The sequence below is a fragment of the Periophthalmus magnuspinnatus genome, chromosome 22 (assembly GCF_009829125.3).
Source record: "Periophthalmus magnuspinnatus isolate fPerMag1 chromosome 22, fPerMag1.2.pri, whole genome shotgun sequence".
Taxonomy (NCBI): domain Eukaryota; kingdom Metazoa; phylum Chordata; class Actinopteri; order Gobiiformes; family Gobiidae; genus Periophthalmus; species Periophthalmus magnuspinnatus.
Window position 1 is genome coordinate 28,045,547 of NC_047147.1, and position 24,648 is coordinate 28,070,194.

Consider the following 24,648-nt stretch of genomic DNA (forward strand, 5'->3'; position numbering starts at 1 on the left):
CTGGTGACAAGCAGATGGCACTTGAAAAGTTACAGAGTGCACCTTTAGAAAACTCAGATCAATAATAAAGAATAAAGCCGTGTTTCTGATGTGTTTGCATCTCGTCTGGTGCTTTTATTCTGTTTTGTTTTATTCTGTTTTGTTTTTATATTGTCAAAAGTTCACGTTTTACAAACTCGTCCAAACCTGTGATTATAAACCACTCTGACACGACTTTGACTTATCCTTCAATATTTCAAAGACAGAACAATATTTTTCCACCATTTTTGGGGGTCACTGTTTGTCGACTTTTTCTTTGTCCAATTGAGAAGTTTTTGTTGTTGTTTTTTTGACAATATGATACGATTTATCCCTTAAAACTTTGAATAACGTCTGTGACTGAATAAACACAAAAACTAAGCACTAAAGTGTTTCATTCTGATTCATTCTGATGTTTATTTAGTGCAGCTCATTTTCAAATGGGCTGAAATGGGGGAAAAGTTAAATGTAATGTGACTGTAACCTGTAGAGATCAATACTGGAATCAAAAATGTGATCCCCAAAAAAGGTTTTAGTGGATTAAATCTGCTGTGGGGTTTTTGTTGTTTCTTAAATATATTTCAGTTGAACTCTTTGTCTGTATTTACTCCAGTAATTATGTTATTCTTATCCTGACAGGCCCAAGTACAGCACATTTTAGAAACTTTAAAGTGAAAAAGAAAAAACACAAAAACACACCCCTGTAAAATGTGGTATTACATCATTAACGGTATTCACAGTCGTAGTATTCTGCTGTAGTAGTAGTAGTATTCTGTAGTAGTAGTAGTATTCTGTAGTAGTAGTAGTAGTAGTAGTAGTAGTAGTAGTAGTAGTAGTATTCTGTAGTAGTAGTAGTATTCTGCTGTAGTAGTAGTAGTATTCTGTAGTAGTAGTAGTAGTAGTAGTAGTAGTAGTAGTACTCTGTAGTACCTGTGCTGCTGTAAAAGGCCAGTCTGGACGTGGTGTGGAACTTCTGAATGAGAAACTGTGACAGTGAGATCCTGTCGTCTGTGCTCAGAGACTCGTCGCCGCTTTTCCAGTACAACATCAGGTCCTCGTCTGTGTACGCATCTGCAAACACACAAACAAACACACATCAGACACAAACACAAACACACATCAGACACACAAACACACGTCAGACACACAAACACACGTCAGACACAAACACACGTCAGACACAAACACACAAACACACATCAGACACACAACCCCATCAGTGATTTATAAGAATTCAGAATGAAGAGTTTGTTTCACTTGACATTTTCCTCTTTAGTAGAAGAAAAATTCAAGAGTGAAGAGTTTCACTGCTCGTGGATCAGACCTGACGGCTAAGGCGGAACTGCTGCGTTACAGAGACGTTACAGAGACGTTACAGGGACTAACGTCTCTGTAACGTCTCTGCAACACAGAAACACAGCACTAGGTGTTAGTGCTGCATTTCTGGGGTGTTACAGAGGCGTTACTGCTGTGTTACAGAGTTGTTACTGGGGTGTTACTGAGGCATTACTGCGGCGTTACTGCTATGTTACAGAGTGTGCTATGTTACTGTATGACAGAGCTGTTACTAAGGCGTTACAGAGGTATTACAGAGCTGTTACTGAGGCGTTGCTGTGTCGTTACGGGGCATTATTGTGTCGTTACAGGGGCTTTACTGCTGCGTTACTGGGGAATTACTGAGGTGTTACTGGGGCGTTACAGAGGCGCAACTGCTGAGTTACTGGGGCATTACTGCAGTGTTACTGCTGTGTTACAGAGGCATCACCGAGGTGTTACCGAGGTGTTACAGAGGTGTTACAGACATTTTACTGTTTAATTCAAGCACATTCATCCACCGCTGGAGCTGTCATTTTGAAATAACTTAATAGCCATCACCATGACATTAATCTAGCATGAAAAAGTCTTGAAAATGTCTTTAAAAGGCGAATAGAACAGGTCTAGTAACACATTCAAACTAAAGTTAAAACTAATAATCGTCCTAATTCATTAAATACCAAAAGTACTTTTGAGTGTAATGTGTGGTCTGACTTGAATAGCTCATCACTGCATTATCCAGCGATGAAGAGGAGCAGTCGTATATAAAACCATACAGCGTATATTCAGCTGCCACTAATTAACCTGTGCCTTTGATACAAGTCCGACCTCCACACAAACCCACACAAACTCACACAAACCCACACAAACTCACACAAACCCACACAAACCCACACAAACTCACACAAACCCACACAAACCCACACAAACTCACACAAACCCACACAAACTCACACAAACCCACACAAACCCACACAAACTCACACAAACCCACACAAACCCACACAAACTCACACAAACCCACACAAACTCACACAAACCCACACAAACCCACACAAACCCACACAAACCGCAGTCGTTATCTTTCTATTATGACATTTTCAGCCGCTGTACCACACGTCTGCTGCTCTACACAAACATGGACACGTTTAGATCATCAGACAAAGCAATTTTTACAACAACAAACTCATTTAAGGGTTTGGAAATGATGCAGAATACTTTTTGAAGCTGTGGGAGTCCTTTTTAGGGCACAATTATGACAAAAAGGAGGATTTTAAGTCCGAATACTCCACAGCCAGAAGGGGGCAGCGAGCTTAACGCTTTGAGCTCAGCAAGACGTCCCGCCTTTGGGATTGAGGCTAACTTTTTAGAGAGAATATAATTAAGTGTTAAGTTTGGTGATGTAACTTTGTGGATTGAGAGAAAAAACAAAAACAAAAAACGTTTATGTCGTTTTTATGTCTGTATTTATGTTCGTAGTCGCAGGTTGACAAAAGCTGTTGTTGTTTTGTCAAGATAAAATCATTTCCTGATTTTTATACGAAGGAATTGACTCGATGCTCAAAACTTAAACTGACACCATGATGAAAATGAAAAACATTATAAACATTAAATCATTACCATCAGTACTTTGACTCAGGGCCGGTCCGGTTTATAATCAGACTGAGCAGCAGCTTGGGGCCCCGAGGCCACCAGGGGGCCCCCAAGAGCCCATACATTTACATTTAAAATAATACAACAGCACAGTAGCATAAATATCCCTATAAATCTATTACATTTGTTTTATATCTATAGTAACTGATATTTTCATAATCCAAAATGTAGTGTGACAGTTGTTTTAGTCGATATGTTTTGCTCCTTCAGTCGTTAAACTGCACATGTCTCTGTGTAAATGTAAATGTGGAGCTCGTATAAACTGTGGATGAATAAAACTGACACATGGAACAGTCTGATGTGTTTTTATCGTTGGTAAAATCCACAAAAAAACTAAAAATGCACTTAATGTTTATTCATCTTCAATAAACGGAAGGTAAATTAAAAAAAAGTTTATTTTTTGTGAAAATTGGGTCATTAAGTGTCTCGAAAGCCTCTGTTTTTCACTGAATCGTATCAAATCAATTTGAAATATATCGTATTGTATCGAATCAAGGTGTGTATCGTATCGTATCGTATCGGCATCTTCTTAATGATCCCAGCCCCAGTCGAGATCATTCTAAACAGATTCAGAAAAGGTTCATTTCTGTCCTGTGAAAGTGACTTTTTAGTATCGATTCCTGCTCAAATGAGTCTCTAGTTTTGATATTAGTTTCAGTATCGTTTAGCGTCTTATTTCCGATACTTCTGACTCTGTACTTTGTTCTAGTAAAACTTCTCAAGTGAGAGTTCAACCTTGAACAAAACAAAGATGAAATAAAGTCTGAAAAACAACCCAGAACCATCTCAGAAGTTTTGGCTCCTGCAGCGACTCGGCTCCTCATCCCGGGATTGCTTTTTCCTCCATAGATTCCCATCATTCCCGTTCCTTAATTGCTAATAGCGTTGCCGAATCTTTCCCACCAAACTGTTGACGTGGCGCGAGCTCTGGCCGGTTCACAGACACGTCGGTCTTAAGACATCACAGGACCGACCTTAATCTTAAATTTATAGCCACGCTTTTTGAAAAGGCCCCTGGTGAAGAGCGCCGCTTCCCGGGAATACCTTTGATGTGAGTGAAACGACGGATCCCTGAGTACGCACCGAGGCGCCGCGCAGAGGAGCAATCTGTCTGTCCTCCTCCCGCATCCACGACGCACAGCTGTCAATCAAACGCTCGCCGGCTTCAACTTTTCACACCGACTTCGACCTCACGGAAAGATCATTTTGAATATCGCAGATTTAAACCGAGGACGTGGAGTGAGCTACGGCTAAAGTACGGAAAAACCAGGACGGATGAGCGACGAAAGGACGACAGGAATGTGCAAAAGTGTGTGTTTTATATTTGAAAAAGCAGGAAACAGAGGGAGAACATGCAAATCACAAACAAAAAAAAAACAACACACACATCGACCCTTGTGCTCTGAGGTGATTTTGAGTAAAATGCAGAGATAAACTGTTCTGAGCGTCTCTCCACGTCTGGATCTGATTTAAAGTGTTTTTTGTGCGATAATCAGGAAGTGCACACTCACATGCTAGTCGCTAACTCTGCTCTGGTGTCTGGAAGTGATGAAAAGTGCTTATAAAGTCATTGTGGTGAATCATTAGGACGTTCAGAGCAGTTTAACATGGAAGAGTTTTGTTTTTCAGATTTTTAAGTAAAAATCAGGTACAGCGTCTTTTTTTGGATCAATATCAGGATTTGAACTTTATTGAATCATTTTTAATAAACTAACCCTCGATTTTAACACTAATGTGAGTCTGTTCCATCATTAATCAGTCGCCCGACCCAACATCAGAAAAACATGTTTGAAAAAGACGAGTTTCTGAGAAAATCTGTGAGAAAATGAAATCTGAACTGTCTGGAGGTGATTTACACTCGTTTATTATTTATTTAGTATGGATTTATTTTTTTAAGGGAAAAGAAAGAGACAGAGAGGGAGAGAGAGAGAAGCAAAGAGAGGGAGAGAAAGCGAGAAGGGGAGAGAGAATAAGAGGAGGAGAGAGCGAGGGAGAAGGAGAGAGAAAAGGAAAGGGAGAGTCAGAGAGAGAGGGAAGGGGAGAAAGGGAGAGAGAGAAAGAGGCACAGAAAGTGGAAGAGAAAGAGAGAAAAGAGAGGGAGGGAGGGGAGAGAGAGAGACAGAGAGTGAGAGAAAGAGAGGCAGAGGGGGGGAGAGAGAAGGAGAAAGAAAAGGAAAGAGAGAGCAAAAGGGGGAGAGAGCAAAAGAGAGGGAGAGAGAAAAAGATGGGGGGAGGGGGAGAAAGGGAAAGAGAGGGGGAGGGAGAGAGAGTTTTCTTTCTAAATGATGTCCACACAAATGTTTTTTTTTTATTACGAGTCTGATTTATCGTCCCTGATGAGACGAGCGTCTCATTTAATGTCAAGACATCAATCAAGACATTTATTTAACGTATAGATTTATAAACTCGACCGACACAACGGAGCTCCAACTCCTGAGTCATCACCGAGAAACAGAACAGTCTGTGATGATGATGATAATAATAATAAATAATAATAATAATAATCAGCTACACATAAAGGACTCAAATAAAACGTTCCTCATGTAAAAGTTCAGCTCAATTTCTGATTTGAACCTGAAAACTCAAATGAGTCATGTGACGCTCATTCTGTGTTCTGATTGGATAATCAACTTCACAACCAAATTATAACAGAAACAAATGTCTAATGTTTTTGGAAATAAACAGAATCAAACTGTGACCAGAGAAATCAGATCAGAGATTCACCCTGTGGTCAAATTTATCACATTTAAAATCAGAAAACTGCTCCTTTAAGATAAAAAAGAGGAAAAAGAAGAACATGATCCAATTATACATCTATATATCCACATGAAGTAGTACACATATATATATATATACACATACGTATGAAGTACGTATATATATATATATATATATATATATATATATATATATATATATATATATATATATATATATATATATATATATATATATATATATATATATGTGTATATATATATATATATATATGTATATATATCCGTATGAAGTATATATTTATATTATATATCTCTGTATGAAGTATATATTTATATTATATATATATATATGTGTGAAGTATATATTTATATGTGGACCGTCTCAGGGGCTGAGGACGTGTCAGAGATGGATTTATTTAACTTTGACCTTTACTTTACAAAGAGAAACATTTCTTTTATAGCTCCATCTGCACTTTAGAGACGGAGGATAATTACACAGGACGGAGAGAGAGAAAAGAAGAGAGGGAGACAAAGAGAGAGAGAGAGAACTGACAGAGGAGTGGAGAGACAGAGAGAGAACAGAGAGAGGAGTGGAGAGAAAAAGAGAGAGAGAGAAAAGAGAGACGAGTGGAGAGAAAAAGAGAGAACAGAGAGAGGAGTGAAGAGACAAATAGAGAGAGGGCAGAGAGAGGAGTGGAGAGACAAAGAGCTGAAGCTTTATGTTGTGAAACAAAAGTTGATCTGAAGTTTAAAGGTCACTCTCACAGAGACTGAAACACTGAGCAGGACTTTATCTTTACTGTTTGTTTTATTAAGATGTTTGAGACGTGCAGGTGATGAATGAGACTTTATATGTTTAATATGTCCCTGAGGAAAGATAACGTGCACTTCCTGAGTATCTCATGATAAAATGCTTCTAATTGGATTCACCACATGTTTAGACCTCACCCTCTGTGGTCAGAAGATAATGATGAGACGACTTTAGCAGGACTGTGCGAGGAACGAGGGATGAGGAAGAGGATGAAGGTGCTGTGGTCATTAAGTGGAGAGAGAGAAAGAGGGATAAAGACGGAGAGAGAGTTTAACTTTCACTCACAGCTCTCCAGTTCCAGGGAGCAGGTCTGAGAGTCCAGAGGGAAGCGGCTGAAGTCCATGTTACAGGCGGCGGTCACTGTCACCCTGAAACACACAAGAACGACACGTGACGCCGCAGCACCACTGATCTGAAGGTCGCCGGTTCAAATCCCGCTCTCGACACAGATCAAGTCTAAGGATCGTCTTTACTCCAGTCGCTTTTTACCTCTGGATCTGTAACAAAACTGAGGACTTCACCCACCTCTTGTAAAAACCAACAGTAAAATTCCAGCTTTGTTATTAAAAAAAACAAAAAAACGCCTGTAGTGAAACGGCTGATGCTCTTTGGAGAAAAGCAGAGTTAGATTTAATGTTCTGTCGTATAAATCTGTGGTTTAAATCCCAGAGAGTCGAGCCTGAAGCACCGAGCCCAGAGTCCAGAGCCAGAAGAACGAACGAGGACGATCAGAACACGAGGAAAAAACACTTATGCACATTTTTATTTCAAAACCACACTTGACTTTACTCATCATTTATTTGTTCTGTTCTAAAATGTTTCATGATGTTTAACCCCTGAGCTTTGACCAACAGCTTCTCAAAAGTTTCAACACCTTCAAAATTCTACAACAACAAGAGTCTCAAAAATATTTATCTGTCCAGGGGCTTCAGCTTCTAGTTTTAAGCAACATTTTGAGAACTTTTCCCACTGACGAGACTGAAGATTTGGGTTTGAATGGATAATCACTACGGCAACAGTCTGGAGTCTGCAGGACGGAGGGATTGAAGGTAAAAATACATCAAAATCTTTCATTCATAATTCAAAATCAGATACTCGGATCATTCAAAATGATTAACGTAATGATTTTATTTTGTTAGTCACTATGGCAACAGTGCATAGTTTTTATCATTCAACAAAAAATAAAACTAAAAAAGAAAAAAAAGGACTCAAAAGGAAACACATTTACACTTATAAAATCAAAGCAGAAATACATAAAACGACTCAACTGAATTACACTTAAACTCAAAATGATGGAGTTAATTACATAATTTGTGATGTTTTTATAATTAATAATAAAAAAAACAACAACACAAATGTATAATTTAGTTACACCATTTCACAAAACTATTTATTTCAGATGGTTGAAAAAGTGTCAAAGTGCAGAGATGACAGTCGTTTACTCGAGTATCCCGGGTACGATCGAGGTTTTATGAGTTTCCATGTGAACACAGTATCCCGGATAAATCCCAAATAAACCCGTGTATCCTGATCATGAGAAACCAGGATACTCTCTCTGGGATATTCCGAGAGTTTCCTGGATAAAGTAAACACAGCGTCCTGATTCGTCAACTCTGCGGCTGAACTGAGCACGTGCAAACTGAAGAAACAAACTGGACTAAAACCTCTAGGACTGAAGACGTTTGGAGAGAGGCTTTATTTTTTACACTTATTCTCTCTGTTTTTGTCTGTAAAACCCCTCACCACACACTTTATACACTTTTCTCACACAGGCGTTAACATTTTCTCACATTTCTCTCTCGTTTAAACTCTCTCAAAGTTCAAGTCAGACTTTTGCAGTGTGTACTTTTTACTTTTACTGCAGTACATTTGAGAGTAGCATCTGTACTTTCTACTCCACTACATTTATGAACAGGACTGAGTAAAGTAAAGTAAAAGTACTTTTAATCTGATTTGAGGAGTTATTTTTATCGTGTTCGTGGAAACGTCCTGACTGAAGTTTTCAAGTTGAAGCTTTGACTTTGAGCGAAACAAAAATAAACAAAACAAAACGCATAAGGAAAATTAAGAAAGTAGTTAATTATTTATTATTTTTAATCAATATCTTTACATTTACACTTAAACATGTACTTAACGAGTAAAAAGTTAATTTGTTGAAGTCAAAATTTAAATCTATCGCTGGACAAATCGTTGTAGGAGTGAAGACGTTTAGCTGCTCGTCCAAGCCGCGGCTTGGACGAGCAGCTAAACGTCTTCACTCCTACAAGCCGCTTCTTCAGTTCTGGTCAGATTCCTGCTGGACGCTGCCTTATATCTGCCTGAAGGGGGCGCTAAACCACACACCTGCTTACAAACACCTGCTCTATCGTCTTCTGTCCTTATTTGAACGTTGATCTTCTCGTTTTGTCATTAGAAACACGCTAAAAAGTTGCTACGTGTTTAGCTCGTGTCGTATCTGCACTAACGTCGCCAAAGTTCCCGCTCTAAACGTCCAGGACAGTCTGATTACGCACGTACGCAGAGAGTATCGTATCGCGGTTTCTCCGAGCGCATGTAAACGCACTCGCTGACAGGATCACGGTTCCAGAGTACGGCCTTTTCCCAAACATCCCAAAAGTTTTGTTGGGGTTGGACACACTCAGGAAGGGGCAGGTGAAAGTTCTTAAAGCGTTTGGATGTGCCCTGCCTTATTCCTTGTCATAAAATTCCCTAAATTGTCCGTATTTCCCCACAATGTCATCATCTCAAACTGTACAGCGCTCCAGCTCAGAAGCCATCCTGGAAATTTTCAATAAAACATCTCGGAATATATGAATTTTCAATATTTATCCTAACGACGCGATGGAAACATGAATTATACACGCAAAGCGACTGTGGGTGTAGGTGTAGAAAGTAGTTGAAAGGTTAAAGTGAAGTCGGAGGTGGTGCTTAAATGAGCCGTCACCCGATGGAGCTCCGTGAGGGGAGGAATCGGAAAAAAATAATTCATGAATTTCGAAGTCACGGATCTGAAGATGTTTCAGATCGACCGAGTACAAACAACTTCAAACGTCATCTGCGAGACTTTCTGCTCTCTCCTCACTGCGGAATCAAAGAGCGCTCAGACAAGTCGAGGAAAATAAAGTAATTAAAAATGAAACTTGCAAAATGATATGAGTAAACAGGCGTGTGCGGTTTACAGAACGCAGCAGACGGATTGATCCAGAGAGAGACCGCCGCGCTGGAACGGTTCGTTATATTGACGTGTTTAACTGTTACTGTAAAAGAAACTGGGTTATGATCTACTATCCAGGCTGTTTAAAGATGCACTGTGTAACTTTTCTGGCCACGTGCTTGTGTCCATGGATGTTCCACAATCTGGGATTAAACTGCAGACTTGCATTTGTTCCATTACAGGTGTGAAATGTGAGCGGACGTTTCCTCGTGTCACCTGTTTGTCATCAGAGGTATAGACAGGAGTTAAATGCCACACTGCGGAACATCCTCACCTTCCACCACAAACAAACTGCACCACGTTACGCCGTTTTCTGATCTGTTCTAATGTTGTTTCCTCCTTCCTTCCTCTACAGTTGTTCCTCACTATATCGCGTTTCACTTTTCATGGTCTTGCTGTTTCGTGGAATTTTTTTGTGCAATTTTGCTGCTTTTTTAAAAAAAACAAATTTACATAAACGTTGGATCTCAGTGTGACTCTGAAGTGCTGTACGTTTGCAATTTGTTTTCTCCCCGACAAAACCCACAATGTCGATGAAACGTTCTGCACCGACAAAGACGCCTACGAAGGTTTGAACTTTGAGAGAGTTTAAACGAGAGAGAAATGTGAGAAAATGTTAACGCCTGTGTGAGAAAAGTGTATAAAGTGTGTGGTGAGGGGTTTTACAGACAAAAACAGAGAGAATAATGTAAAAAATAAAGCTGATACTTCACGGATTTCACTTTTTGTGGGTTATTTTTAGGATGTGACCCCCGAGATAAACCAGTGTAATATAAATAGTTGGAATATTAACTCACTTTACCACATATGGAACATTATTTTTACACTTAATATCGATATGGCATTTACTGTGTAGTTGTTGTAGTTGTTGTAGTAGTAGTAGTAGTAGTAGTAGTAGTAGTAGTAGTAGTAGTAGTAGTAGTAGTAGTAGTGTTGCTGTAGTAGTAAAGACAGTGGCAGCATTAGACTTTTTTTCTTCAATATTTCACTCCCTTTCAGTTTTAACACATGTATTCCTTCACATTCCAGTTGAGTCAAAATATAAATACATAAAAATAAATATAAAGTGTGTGGTGAGGGGTTTTACAGACAAAAAACACACAGAATAAACGTAAAAAATAAAGCTGATACTTTGCAGATTTTGAGAACGTGACCCCCGTGATAAACCAGAGACCACTGTAACTTAAATACAGTCTAGAAATTACAATAACATAAAACAAATCCGTCTCAGAACTAACCGCAGATGTACGAATGTCTGAAACTACAAAAGTCAAAGTTACACATCACAAAACTGGCCAAAGTGTCAGAGGGCGGGGCCTTTTTTGTGCACCAATCCACACACAGGACCCAGGAGCCAATCAGGTGCCAGCTTACAAGCAACGCTCCAATCACAGGAGAGCTCTGTCAGGTCAGAGCTTGGACAGAAACAGGGATCAGCTGCAGAGACGTGACCGTTTTCGGCTGTGGGACACTTTTGTGAATCGTAATGTGGTTTGGAGGTTGATTCCAGTTCGCTTTTGCATAATGAACTTGTGTCATTTAGCAGTACACTTCACCCGACTGTGGACACGGCTGCGTCGTCGTGATAAAAAGTGTTTTGGTAGAGGTTGTTGACACAGTCCTGGGGCAGAACATGCTCCAGGCAGTAAAAGTGCATGGACTGAATGTAAATGCTCGATTGTAAAGTGGATTGTGCAAGACACTGTAAATATTTCAACCAAGTGAGACTTTAGCAAACACCGACGAACTGGTGCAACGGAAAGAGATAAAAGCCTGTGCCTGATTTTGAGCCATTTGTGAACATGTCTGGGAACCACTAGACATACAGTTTATATAAATGGACATGGCTAACCTGCTAGCTACGTACCAAACAGGAAGTGATCATGGGCTCTGGCTCCAATTCACTTTCTATTTGTAATAACCTGCTCAACATGATCCTGGTGTTTTTATTTCACTACTGTGTCTGTAAATCAAGATGTACACTGGCCCCTCGTTTATCACAGGGGTCACGTTCTAAAAAACCCCCACGACAGGCGAAATCCGTGAAGTATCATCTTTATTTTTTACATTATTCTCTCTGTTTTTGTCTGTAAAACCCCTCACCACACACTTTATACACTTTTCTCACACAGGCGTTAACATTTTCTCACATTTCTCTCTCGTTTAAACTCTCTCAAAGTTCAAACCTTCGTAGGCGTCTTTGTCGGTGCAGAACGTTTCATCGACATTGTGGGTTTTGTCGGGGAGAAAACAAATTGCAAACGTACAGCACTTCAGAGTCACACTGAGATCCAACGTTTATGTAAATTTGTCTGAACACATTCTGTACTGGACAGGAGACACGGCACGGAGGAGACTGATGGACAATGGTCTACAGTCCAACAGCCAATCAGGACGCACGACACAATGGTCTACAGTCCAACAGCCAATCAGGACGCACGACACAACGGTCTACAGTCCAACAGCCAATCAGGACGCACGACACAATGGTCTACAGTCCAACAGCCAATCAGGACGCGCGACACAACGGTCTACAGTCCAACAGCCAATCAGGACGCACGACACAATGCACGTTCACTAAACAAAATCCACAAAACAGCGAGGGCGTGAAAGGTGAACCGCGATATAGCGAGGGACAACTGTTTTTAAGTTATACATTGAAAACTACTCAATTAAGAGCCTCTTTTTGTGAGTTTTTACCTTAACATTCCTTTTAAATAAATTATATCTTTAGTTTTACAATTTTCAGTCTTATTTCGTTACTTTTCCTGTCCCTCGCTGAACTGGCTCGTAACACAAATCTCTATAGAAGCAGATAAAAAGTGCATGTGCGTCTCAAATCACCCGGACGTTCTAGTCGGGTGAAGTGTACTGCCAAATGACACAAGGTCAGTTTGCTAATCGAGCTGGAATCAACCTCCAAACCACAAGGAGATTCACAGACGTTATGAAGATGTCTACAGAAGCAGATAAAACGTGTATTTGTGTCTCGAATCACCAGGATGTTCAGGGCTCCAGATAAAAGCGCCATTTGAAAAGATCATTTTCACAGAGGGGATAATGTCCAAACAGCCTAAGAACGACGTCCCCCCGCACGGCCCAGACGTCCACAGGGACATAAGCGTCTTACATCACACGAGCATCGAATAAAACTGAAATAAAACACTGAAATGCACACAGAAAATCGCACAAACACACATCGCAAATCACCGTGCAAATAGTGGACACAGCACCGTACGGACGACGCTTACACGAACCGAGATTTACATTTTTATCCTATTTTTATCCTAAACGTGTTCTGTCCGTGTCTTTAGATTCGAAGTAAACGCCATCGGGAAAAGCGATGGTTGGTTTGAACACAATTCTCCTGCTGATTTATTCTTAATTACAAAACCATCAGACGTGATTGCCAAGTTGTTAATGTTATAATTTGGTGTTTTGGTTCTCAAGACAATTATCCAATTAGACTGAGCCTCACACGAGACTCATTTGAGTTGCCAGATTCCGTGTTTAAGCAGCAGGTTAGAAACTCAAAGGACTCTCTGATCTGAGCCATCGAGTCCCCCCCACACCTGCAGACAATCAGCCACAACTGTACGAGCGCAGGCTGCAGACGCTCGCTCTGTAACGAGACCTTTGTTTTGGGCTCTGGTTCATAAATATCTGTACCCACATGTACGGTGAAGGAGCTAAAAGCAACACAACACACACGAGACACACACACACGCACAATCACTAAGTCGACGGTTCACCAACAGAATGGACAGACGCTTTATAAACGTTTTTATTGTGGCATTTCACCAAATCAAGCAGCTCTTTTTTTTTTTATTGTTCAAAAATGGTCATGTGGTTTCTTTATAAATTTGTCGTTGGACTCGTCACCAACAGGCGAGAATCAACCGATAAAGACGACACATCAGAGGCGTCATCAAACCTTCGTAGGCGTCTTTGTCGGTGCAGAACGTTTCATCGACATTGTGGGTTTTGTCGGGGAGAAAACAAATTGCAAACGTACAGCACTTCAGAGTCACACTGAGATCCAACGTTTATGTAAATTTGTCTGAACACATTCTGTACTGGACAGGAGACACGGCACGGAGGAGACTGATGGACAATGGTCTACAGTCCAACAGCCAATCAGGACGCACGACACAATGGTCTACAGTCCAACAGCCAATCAGGACGCACGACACAATGGTCTACAGTCCAACAGCCAATCAGGACGCACGACACAATGGTCTACAGTCCAACAGCCAATCAGGACGCACGACACAATGGTCTACAGTCCAACAGCCAATCAGGACGCACGACACAACGGTCTACAGTCCAACAGCCAATCAGGTCATGTGACTCTGGCGTTTGAGTGAAAAAAAGTTGACTAAAGGCCGCTAAAATTTAATCTTTGTCATAAATAACAATCAGATTGGACCGACACATTTATGGGCGAATAATAACTGTACATGTTTTTGTTCTCACCAACTGGACTTTATAAATAGTGCAGAACACAAAACCACAAATCATTTTAAGACGCTTTTACATAATATTTCTGACTTTAACTAAATAAACAAACGCATAAATGAGAGAAAACGCTGCTTCTCTGTTGCCGCAGCTCAAAGTCTGGGCACAGCGTCGCGTTCTTCACGGCGTCGCGTTCTTCACGGCGTCGCGTTCTCCACAGCGCTGACACTGATAGCTCCACACCCCGTCATTTCTCCAAACAAGTGAAGGGCAAAATCACAAAGAGACAGACAACAAACTAAACTTCAAAACTTCCATCTTATTTGTGAACAATCTGGATGTCTCAGTCAGGATTAAGCTGCTTTCGGAAATGGCGGTGAAGTGCCAAGGTCTGAAAACAAAAACGAGACAAACAAGGACGCTCAGACTGTCACTAATGTATGCAGCTGCTGCGCGCATAATTAACCACAAATCACACAACTACAAGGTCTGTGTACATTTTCAAACGCAAAAATCTGCATACTTTCCATGTCTCCAGGCTGAGTTTTGTGCTCAAAATGTGACTGGCCATTTTTATTCTTGCAGTTTTAGTTTTCAGGCTGGAGGATCTAAGTACTATTATGTAACTGGATTATACACAGAACAGTCTGCGGCTCAGGAGCACATTTAACAAACGATTTTAATTAGAAAAAACTATTGATTCACCGTATTTTCCAGATTATAAATCGCAATTTTTTCCACAGTTTGGCCGGGGGTGTGACTTATACTCAGGTGAAATATGTTTTTTCTTCATTATTATGCTTTTTTTTGGCTGGTGCAACTTATACTCCGGTTAAATACGGCACCGTTTACAAACATAGACTGTGTGAAGTGACTCAGTGTGACGTCCGCACAGCTTCAGCTCCAAACGAAGCTCATCGAGGCCAGAGCAGGTGAAGCAGCTCATTTGGAGCAGAGTTCCATATTTGGAATTTCGACCGTGAGAATCACAGCAACCAAAGAGCCAATCAGGAGCCAGTATGTTGAAGGTAACGCCCCCTTCCTGTCTGTAGTGTTGCTAACGAGTGACTTCAGGGAAAGAAGGACCTGATTTGTCTGTTATTAATGTTCATATCTTGATTTAAAAACCCCAGGATCATGTAGAGGGTTAATACGAACATTTAAGACCAAAATGAGTCTGAAGCAGCAGTTAACTAAATGAACTAAAACAAAAATAAAAATAAAAACAAAACAAAAAAACTACTCAAAATAAGAAAAAAAGTTCAAAAAATAAACTCAAAAGAAAAAAAGAACTCAAAATAACAAAAAAAAAAACCTAAAAAAAAAAAAAGAAAAGAAAAAATAAAGAAAAAAATAAACTCAAAATAACTCAGAATAAAAACCCCAGGATCATGTAGAGGGTTAATACGAACATTTAAGACCAGAATGAGTCTGAAGCAGCAGAGACAGAGAGGGGGGACATTAAAAAAAATCAAAGATAGACCCTAATGTATTAATGTGAGCCACAAGGGGGCAACAATGGGACAAAATATTAGTTCTATTTATGGGTTTCAGCTTCTTGTTACAGTAAATACAACATGAGAACTTAAACCTATTCAAAAAACATTATATATTGTTTTAAATTGTTGATCGCTATGGCAACAGTCTAGAATTTACCCCTGAATCTGAATATCACACATTTATCTGAGGTTTGGTCGAGTCTGGATCTGATGGAGACTTTGTTTGGTTCTGTTACAGTCCTGGTCAAGTCCTTGTCAAGTCCTGGTTTAGACCTGGTCTAGTCCTGGTCTAGTCCTGGTTTAGACCTGGTGTAATCCTGGTCTAGTCCTGGTCTAATCCTGGTTTAGACCTGGTGTAATCCTGGTCTAGTCCTGGTCTAGTCCTGGTCTAGTCCTGGTTTAGACCTGGTCTAATCCTGGTGTAATCCTGGTCTAGTCCTGGTCAAGTCCTGGTTTGTTTCCTGATTAATTTTGTATAGTTTTTATGTTGACATGGTGTAAATGTGACCAACACTAACACAGAACTAGTGAATAGTTGTTTTTAGATTAAACAGGAGCTTACTGGGGTTTATTCATCACATCCATAACGTTACAGTCTGAATGTTCCTCTTCAGTTTAATGGGGTTTATTCATCACATATTTAACGTTACAGTCTGAATGTTCCTCATCAGTTTAATGGGGTTTATTCATCACATATTTAATGTTACAGTCTGAATGTTCCTCTTCAGTTTAATGGGGTTTATTCATCACATCCATAACGTTACAGTCTGAATGTTCCTCTTCAGTTTAATGGGGTTTATTCATCACATATTTAACGTTACAGTCTGAATGTTCCTCTTCAGTTTAATGGGGTTTATTCATCACATATTTAATGTTACAGTCTGAATGTTCATCAGTGTAATGGGGTTTATTCATCACATCCATAACGTTACAGTCTGAATGTTCCTCTTCAATTTGTGGTTGAGACAAATCAATTGACATTTTGAACTCAGTCCAAATCCAATGGTCAAAGTGAATCCAGGGCACAGAGGGACACGGGGCTTTAAATAGAGCAGGACCCCCCAGAGTCTCCCCCGTCCTGTGTGTGAGGCGTCAGGACCAGGTCAGTTTGTAAAGTTTAGCCTAAGGTCAAACTCGGGCCGTGTTAAACTCAACTGGACACGATGTGTGTCACTGTAAACTGACCCTTCAACGAGGAGCTGCCCAGACCCGACGCTCAAGGTACAGATAGAAAATGTCACTAAATGTGAGAAAGAAACACCACAATTCAACAGTAATTCAGACTTAAGGCACCGGAACTAAACTCAACTAATGTCATTCCTCTAATATATGTGAAATTTTACTTTCTCAATTATACAATAAAATTTAAATTAGAGTCTGTCAATTTTAACCCAAAATATTCAGCCTGAAAGCACTGAAAAACAAGTGTGCTAGTCCTGGTCTAGTCCTGGTTTAGTCCTGGTCTAGTCCTGGTCTAGTCTTGGTCTAGTCTTGGTCTAGTCCTGGTCCAGTCCTGGTCCAGTCCTGGTTTAGTCCTGGTCTAGTCCTGGTTTAGTCCTGGTCTAGTCCCGGTCTAGCCCCGGTCTAGCCCCGGTCTAGCCCCGGTCTAGCCCCGGTCTAGTCCCGGTTTAGTCCCGGTTTAGTCCCGGTCTAGTCCTGGTTTAGTCTATACATGTTTAACCCAAACATTGAACCTGATTGCACTGAAAAACCTTGAAAAACCTTGAAAAACCTTGAAAAACCTTGAAAAACCTTGAAAAACCTTGAAAAACCTTGAAAAACCTTGAAAAACCTTGAAAAACCTGGGTCCTTATCATACGTGGGCTTGCATCTCCACACACCTGACTCTTCTGACCTGGAGGACGGGCCACTTTGGCTTGTTTTCATATAAATATTGTTCTTTTGTTCTTTATAATATCTGAAAACTCTGAACATTCCTGGATGCTCTTCTAAAAAACAAACCGTTTGCCTGTGTACTGCCCCCTTGTGGCTGAGTTCAGTATCTGTGGTCGACGTTACACCTTGAAATAAAACAGATACGAGCTCAATCTAACTTATAATTATTTAGCCGTTATATTTTGAGCTATCAGACGAGCTTAAATGAAAAATGAACGACCGTCAGAGCGTGACCTTTCTCCAGATACAAATCCCACTGAATACATTATTAACATCGTCACGGCGAGACGCTCAACACGTCGACTAAACCAACACACTTTGTATTTTACATCCAACGCAGCTTCAAATATTAATCAGCTTGTCTAAACAGAACTCCAAATGCAGTTTTGTGTCTGAGCGAGAGAACGGGACGCACAACCTCCAAAAGTACATGAATAATGAACGGCAGAAGTCTGGACACGCCCTCTCGCTGTTTTGGTTTTTTTTTAACACTTTTTATGCAAACAGACGACTATTATACAACTACATGGAGGAAGATATAAAGAATTATGGAGGAACGGAAAAAATCTAAATACTAAACTCTTCACTTCTTTAAAAATATATTTCGTAGAGTTATTTAACTTTACTTCAGAGCTACACACATACTCCATTCATCTTATTGTGACGGCGTCTGAAGCTCTTATAAACTCATCACTGTGAGTAACTAAGATGCTCGGAATGTTTATAAAAGTGAGGAATAACTTTGGGCCGATGCAAAACAATAATTTAACGTTTTGTCTTTACATTTACTGTATTTTCCGGACTGTAAGTGTCACTTTTGTCCAGTTTGGCCTGGGTATAAATATGTTTTTTCTTCATTATTTTGTATTTTTTTGGCCGGTGCGACTTAAACTTACGGTACGTTAAAAATAATCCGATGTTATGTCCATAAACTGTGTAAAGAAGTGACTGAGTGATTGTGACGTCACCGCAGCTTCAGCTCCACATGAAGCTCGTCGAGGCCGGAGCAGAGTTCTACATTTGGAATTCCGACCGCGAGTATCATAGCAACCAAAGAGCCAATCAGGAGCGAGGATGTTGAAGGTGACGCCTCTTCCTGCCCATTAGTTTTTGTTTTTCCTCGAGTGATGCAGAAAAGAGGGAGCCACTGTCTGTGTGAATGGTCATGTATGTTAGCTAGCTAGCAGGTTAGCCATGTACAGTGATATTAGTCTACGTTTATGTCCGACAGTGACTCTGACTCTGACCAACCCGTGTTTTTATTCGTCCTCTGCTCTTTACTTATTTATTTTACTTTCTTTATCAGTGATACATCTAGAATTCGGTAACATCGTGCCCTCATTTTAGTACAAATGAAAGAAAATCCTCGGCTCGCCAGCTTGATCGGCGGTCGTCCATCAGCGGCGGCGACAGCTACGCGGCGCTTTGTTGTGATGACATTTACGGCGCCGCCATTTCCCACTGGGCGCCACAGATTTCTAACGTGGAGTTGTTTCTTTTAAGTCGTTTTAGATTTTCACTGAGGGCCACGTTAACAAAAGGGTTTCTCTCAAAGGGCCAGATAACTATAAGACAAATATAAATAAAATAAGTGCAACTACTTTTTAATCGTCTTAATTAACCATTTCTATATTTATTACTTATTTAAGTTACAAATATTGCATAAGGATTTACATAGATATGAAAAAATGGCTGTGTAAATGTGTATCTCCTGATAAAATGATATTTTAAGACAGTCAGACCTTTTAATTTATCTTGTTGCGGGCCACATAAAATGACATGGCGGGCCACATTTCGCCCATGGGCCTTGAGTTTGACATGTGTTTTAGATGAACATTGTGACTTAAAAAGCTCAAATTATAACAAAACAAACATGAATAGATCAGCTTTAAGTGTTTTTCGTGGTTATTCTACTTCCCGTGACCTGCAGTCCGAGGATGTGTCTCACGCCGTAATAACTAAACGACCACACGCTGCTCGAATACCTCTGCTGTAAACGAACGCCAGGCTGCGCACGGAACCCTCAAACCTGACTTTTCTTTGTCAACATCTCCCTGAACGCTGCTATTTCAGTGACACCACATGACAACCGCTCAATACTTTTTTTGTGAACGAAGGCGCGTCTGAGTCTGAAAACACTCAAACAAAAGATGTTTGTTTGGGTGACGACCGCGGGGCGTTTCAATCTATTTCAATGACTTAATGATACGACTCAGGAGTATCAATCCACAGGGGAAAGTGCCACATTGGCTTCGACTCAAATCCTAAATGTGCAAATAGTCTAATATTTTTCTTTTAATATGTTTTGCTGTATTTCCGAGCTCTTCAATAACACCATTATTTTTGAATTGCGTTGATTCTTAATAGCGAACACAATGATTAGCTCTTCTCCTGTCTCTTTGTGAACTGTTTTTAAAGAAGACTTATGCTTTTTTCCAGGTACTTAGTTTTGGATACTGATCTAATAGAAGATAATAATGTTCATTTTGTTCTTTGTAAACACTGCGATGGATCGTTGTCAGAGCGAGTGGCAGATTTTCATGTGTTTGGAATTTTGAAACATGGATCCACAACATTTCTTAACCCCAAGAATGTGTTGGGTTTTTTTTTTTTTTTTTTCAATTATTCAGATGAAAGCTGAAACTGAAAACTGATACCTCAAATGTAGGACAATACAGGATCACTCAAACATGAAACTGAAAACTGGAACATAGCAAAAAAAACCTAAATTAAATCTATCAACTGGACAAATCGTTGGAGTGAAGACGTTTTCGCTTCTTCAGTTCTGGTCAGATTAGGGAGGAGCTAACGACACTGAAACTGTAAACAGCTTTTGTCTCCAGTTTCAGCCTTAACGACCCTATTCAACCTGTAATGGTCGTCTGTTGTTCTCTTTGTTTCTGTTTGCTTTGGGTCTGAGGACAGAGTTGGTCTTCATTGTGTTGAAAACCTGAACCTCAGATGTTGGACCAAACAGGATTATTCAAACACGCAGGACTTAGCTGCACCGCGGGTTTGGTGAAAATTAAAAAATGAAATACACTGGTCCCTCGTTTATCTTGGGGGTCACGTTCTAAAAAACCCGCAACAGGCGAAATCCGCGAAGTATCAGCTTTATTTTTTACATTATTCTCTCTGTTTTTGTCTGTAAATCCCCTCACCACACACTTTATACACTTTTCTCACACAGGCGTTAACATTTTCTCACATTTCTCTCTCGTTTAAACTCTCTCAAAGTTCAAACCTTCGTAGGCGTCTTTGTCGGTGCAGAACGTTTCATCGACATTGTGGGTTTTGTCGGGGAGAAAACAAATTGCAAACGTACAGCACTTCAGAGTCACACTGAGATCCAACGTTTATGTAAATTTGTCTGAACACATTCTGTACTGGACAGGAGACACGGCACGGAGGAGACTGATGGACAATGGTCTACAGTCCAACAGCCAATCAGGACGCACGACACAATGGTCTACAGTCCAACAGCCAATCAGGACGCACGACACAATGGTCTACAGTCCAACAGCCAATCAGGACGCACGACACAATGGTCTACAGTCCAACAGCCAATCAGGACGCACGACACAATGCACGTTCAGACACTGTAAAAAAAGCATGTAAAATTGCGCAAAAAAAATGCTCGAAACTGTGAGAAAAAAAAAGGTGAACCGCGATATAGTGAGGAACAAGTGAGGAACAAGTGAGGAACAAGTGAGGAACAAGAGAGGAACAAGTGAGGAACAAGTGAGGAACAAGTGAGAAACAAGTGAGGAACAAGTGCACTGATGGCGCTTGTTGTTTTCCCTGTAGTCGCCGTCTGTCTGTGGATCTGCCCCTGCTCAGCCGTCGATCCTCTGCTTTTAAAAACATTCTGTTGTGCTTTGTTACGCCAACAAAAGCACAAATTGACTCTCAAACGCTGCTTTTTGAACTGTTTGGACCTCAGTTATCAAAGCAGGTGCTAAACTGCGAGGATGAACTGAAGAAGAAGAAGAGCCGGTGCAGTTTGTGAGTGTGTTGTGTGTGATTTACCATTTTCTCCTGCAGAACTATTATGTAAATGAGCGTACCGAGAGTGTGAAAGTTAGCGTGCCTCTGCTGCTCAAGTCTTGTTCTAACATTTGCACGTAGAACCGAACATTTTCACATTATCATTTGGGTCGAGGAGCATCTGGGGACCTGGGGACACTTATATCAGCAGGTTAACCAGGAAATACGTGGATGAAAACGCCAGCGCCTGAGGCATCGGAGCGGCGCTGGGACCGAGAGGCACATCACGCCTCGTCCAGGGTCTCGTACGCAGAGACCGGACCCTCAATGTCTCCTTTAGGACGAGGGACAGACGCGTGAAAGTCTGATTTGATGGACAGACCGGTTCAGTGGACGACCTGTGGGAGTTGGGTTGAAGTGTTTTAGGTAAAGATTTTATATTTTATTACTGCAGATTTAAAAAGAACATGTTTTTTATCTTCTTATTTGTCCTTGTGGCTCATTTTAAAGCTTTTAAAATCAATATTAAACGCCCCATCCTGTTTACACGTGTCTCTCCTGTACGATATTATCACAGTTTTTGCTCTTGTAGTTGTAATAAATCTGACAACAACTGCTAGAAAAATATCATTTATACTTCACCTCAGCCCCAGATTTTGAAATAGAAACAAAACTGCGTCTGTTTTAGTGTCTGTGAAAGAAACTACGACGGGTTTTTGTTCTGCTTTTCTCTGCGTTTAGCCGTTTTTCGCACGACGCTCGATAAATGACGAACTGGATGTAGTAACAATGTCTGGGTTACTAAATTAAAGGTCCTAAATTACAGAAAACCAAATAATCGAAATTATAATGCTGTTACAGAGCTCAAAACTCTCTGTTCCACTTCGTGATGTCATGAAGTGGTAGTTTGTCAAGTTAACGTCCACATTTTACCTTTAGTTCAGTCGAGGTAAGTGGCGATTCCAGATTGGTTGAAATCATCCAAATGATTCTAGAAATGAAGGTGTGTGGAGTTTAAAAACACAGTGGAGCACTTCCTGTATCACCACACGATGACATCACAAGGTGGAACAGAGTGTTTTCTCTTTGAGAGAAGAGGGTTTGTGTGTTAAACGTGTGTGAATGAAACAAAAAACACAACTCCAGGTCTGTTTGTGACGAGGAAACAACATTAGAACAGATCAGAAAACAACATAATATGGTCATTTAATCCTGGTAATTTACCCGGAAACTGACAGATAAAAAAGCAGATAAATCCACTCTGGCCCTGTTCACACACGGCCCCGTTCACACACGGCCCCGTTCACACACGGCCCCGTTCACACACGGCCCCGTTCACACACTGTTCTGGTCAAATGCAGGTAAAGTCCCTGGTTGCGCCGCTGGGTCTTTATAAATGACCTACCTCAGACTGTAGAGCACGTGTCCGTCGGGAAACACTCGGAGCATGATGTTGTCCGTGGTGGTGTCGTGGATGAAGGACCTTTTGGAGTGGACGAAGAAGACGTCAGGGACCCAGATCTTTTTGACCAGTCGTCCGTCGAAGGTCATGCTTTTGTTGATGGAGCTGGTGAAGGTCAGACGCTCGTCCTTCCAGTAGTGTCTCAGGTACAGCGTCATCGTGAAATCCTGCGGAAAAATAAAAATGATCTATGGTCACGAGCTTTGGGCAACGACCGAAAGGACCGTGGATAAAAGTGAGTCAATGCTCCACAGAGATCAGGGGAGGAGCTCGGAGTAGAACCGCTGCTCCTCCACGGTGAGAGGAGAAGCTGAGGTGACTCAAGGGAGGTGTGGCATGTCCCACCGGGAGAAGGCCCCGGGGGAGACCTGGGACACGCTGGAGGGACCATGTCACACATGTCAAACTCAGGCCTGGGGACCAAATCTGGCCCGTGGTGTAATTATATTTGGCCTGTGGACTCATATTAGAGCTGGTCCAGTGTGCGGCACATGCACCACTAATACTACAAATCCCAGAATGCTTCACTAGTGCGGTCGAGGTCGGTGAGTGCCCCTCCTTTTCTGTGGAGACTCATTAGACCGAGCTCAAGTCACATCAGCCAAATTAATCTCTACAGAGAGACACACAATTTATTTTATTTAATTAAATAAGAAATTAATTCTACTGATGTGTGTTTTATTTCAAATTTAATTTCTCTCTTAATATCAAGCTTGAGTCGTTCCAGATTTTGTGTTTAAGCAAAACTAAAGGTAAAGTAAAGTTGACTACACCTGATGTTTAATCAAGTTTTCAATAAATATTGAGTTTGGTCCATGAATTTGTCTCAGTTTTTAATTTTGGCCCCTATGAATTTGAATTTGACACCACTGGACTATCGTTTATTATTGTTATTATTTTTTATTTTATGATTATTATTATTTTTCTTTCTCTTCATTTAACTTTATTAGTATATATACTTCTTTTTGTTTGTTTGAGGCTAATCTGCTTCCTTTTGCTCATGTGTTCACTGATTTATGATTCGTTCATTTCTTATTTGGGGAATTTGACATGAAACAAAATCTGTTTTTTGTTTCTCATTAAACACAAATATGTCGTTTGAGCCGATGTTTAAACCACAGTCGGCTCAGATCAGAACACAGTCCAGAACACACTCCAGAACACACTCCAGAACACACTCCAGAACACACTCCAGAACACACTCCAGAACACACTCCAGAACACACTCCAGAACACACTCCAGAACACACTCTCCTCCAGGATTTTAACGTGAATCTCTCTGTGAATCTCCTCTGTGCAGATGAGTATGATTGACAGGTGGATCAGCCAATCGGGGACAGGTGCATCCATCAAAACAAACATGGGGCTTATGAGAAAAAAGAGACGAAAATAAATCACAGGAGACTGAAAAACACTGCAGATCAATGAATGAAGCTTTTTTTTTTTTTTTTTTTGCTATAAATGAGGTGAACAATCGAAATAAACAAATGTGATCATGTTTGTTTCTGACTCGAGGTGAGACTGAGAGTAAAGACCAGACTGAAATCCTCAAAATACAACAGGCAAAGTTCACAAACATCTATTTATTTATTTACTTTGGTTTAACAGTGTGATTC

General features: G+C 40.6%; 1 protein-coding gene across 2 annotated transcripts in view; it reads right to left on the reverse strand.

Annotated features, from left to right (window-relative positions):
* The window catches only part of gabrr2a (gamma-aminobutyric acid type A receptor subunit rho2a), a 113,888-nt gene that overhangs the window by 15,836 nt on the left and 73,404 nt on the right, over nucleotides 1–24,648 (reverse strand). For both annotated transcript variants that reach the window (XM_055231351.1, XM_033988194.2), the window contains exons 4-6: nucleotides 22,976–23,199; nucleotides 6,802–6,884; nucleotides 949–1,089 (exon numbers count right to left, since the gene is read on the reverse strand). In XM_055231351.1, coding sequence (XP_055087326.1) covers nucleotides 949–1,089; nucleotides 6,802–6,884; nucleotides 22,976–23,199 — 448 coding nt within the window. The remainder of the gene's footprint in view (nucleotides 1–948; nucleotides 1,090–6,801; nucleotides 6,885–22,975; nucleotides 23,200–24,648) is intronic.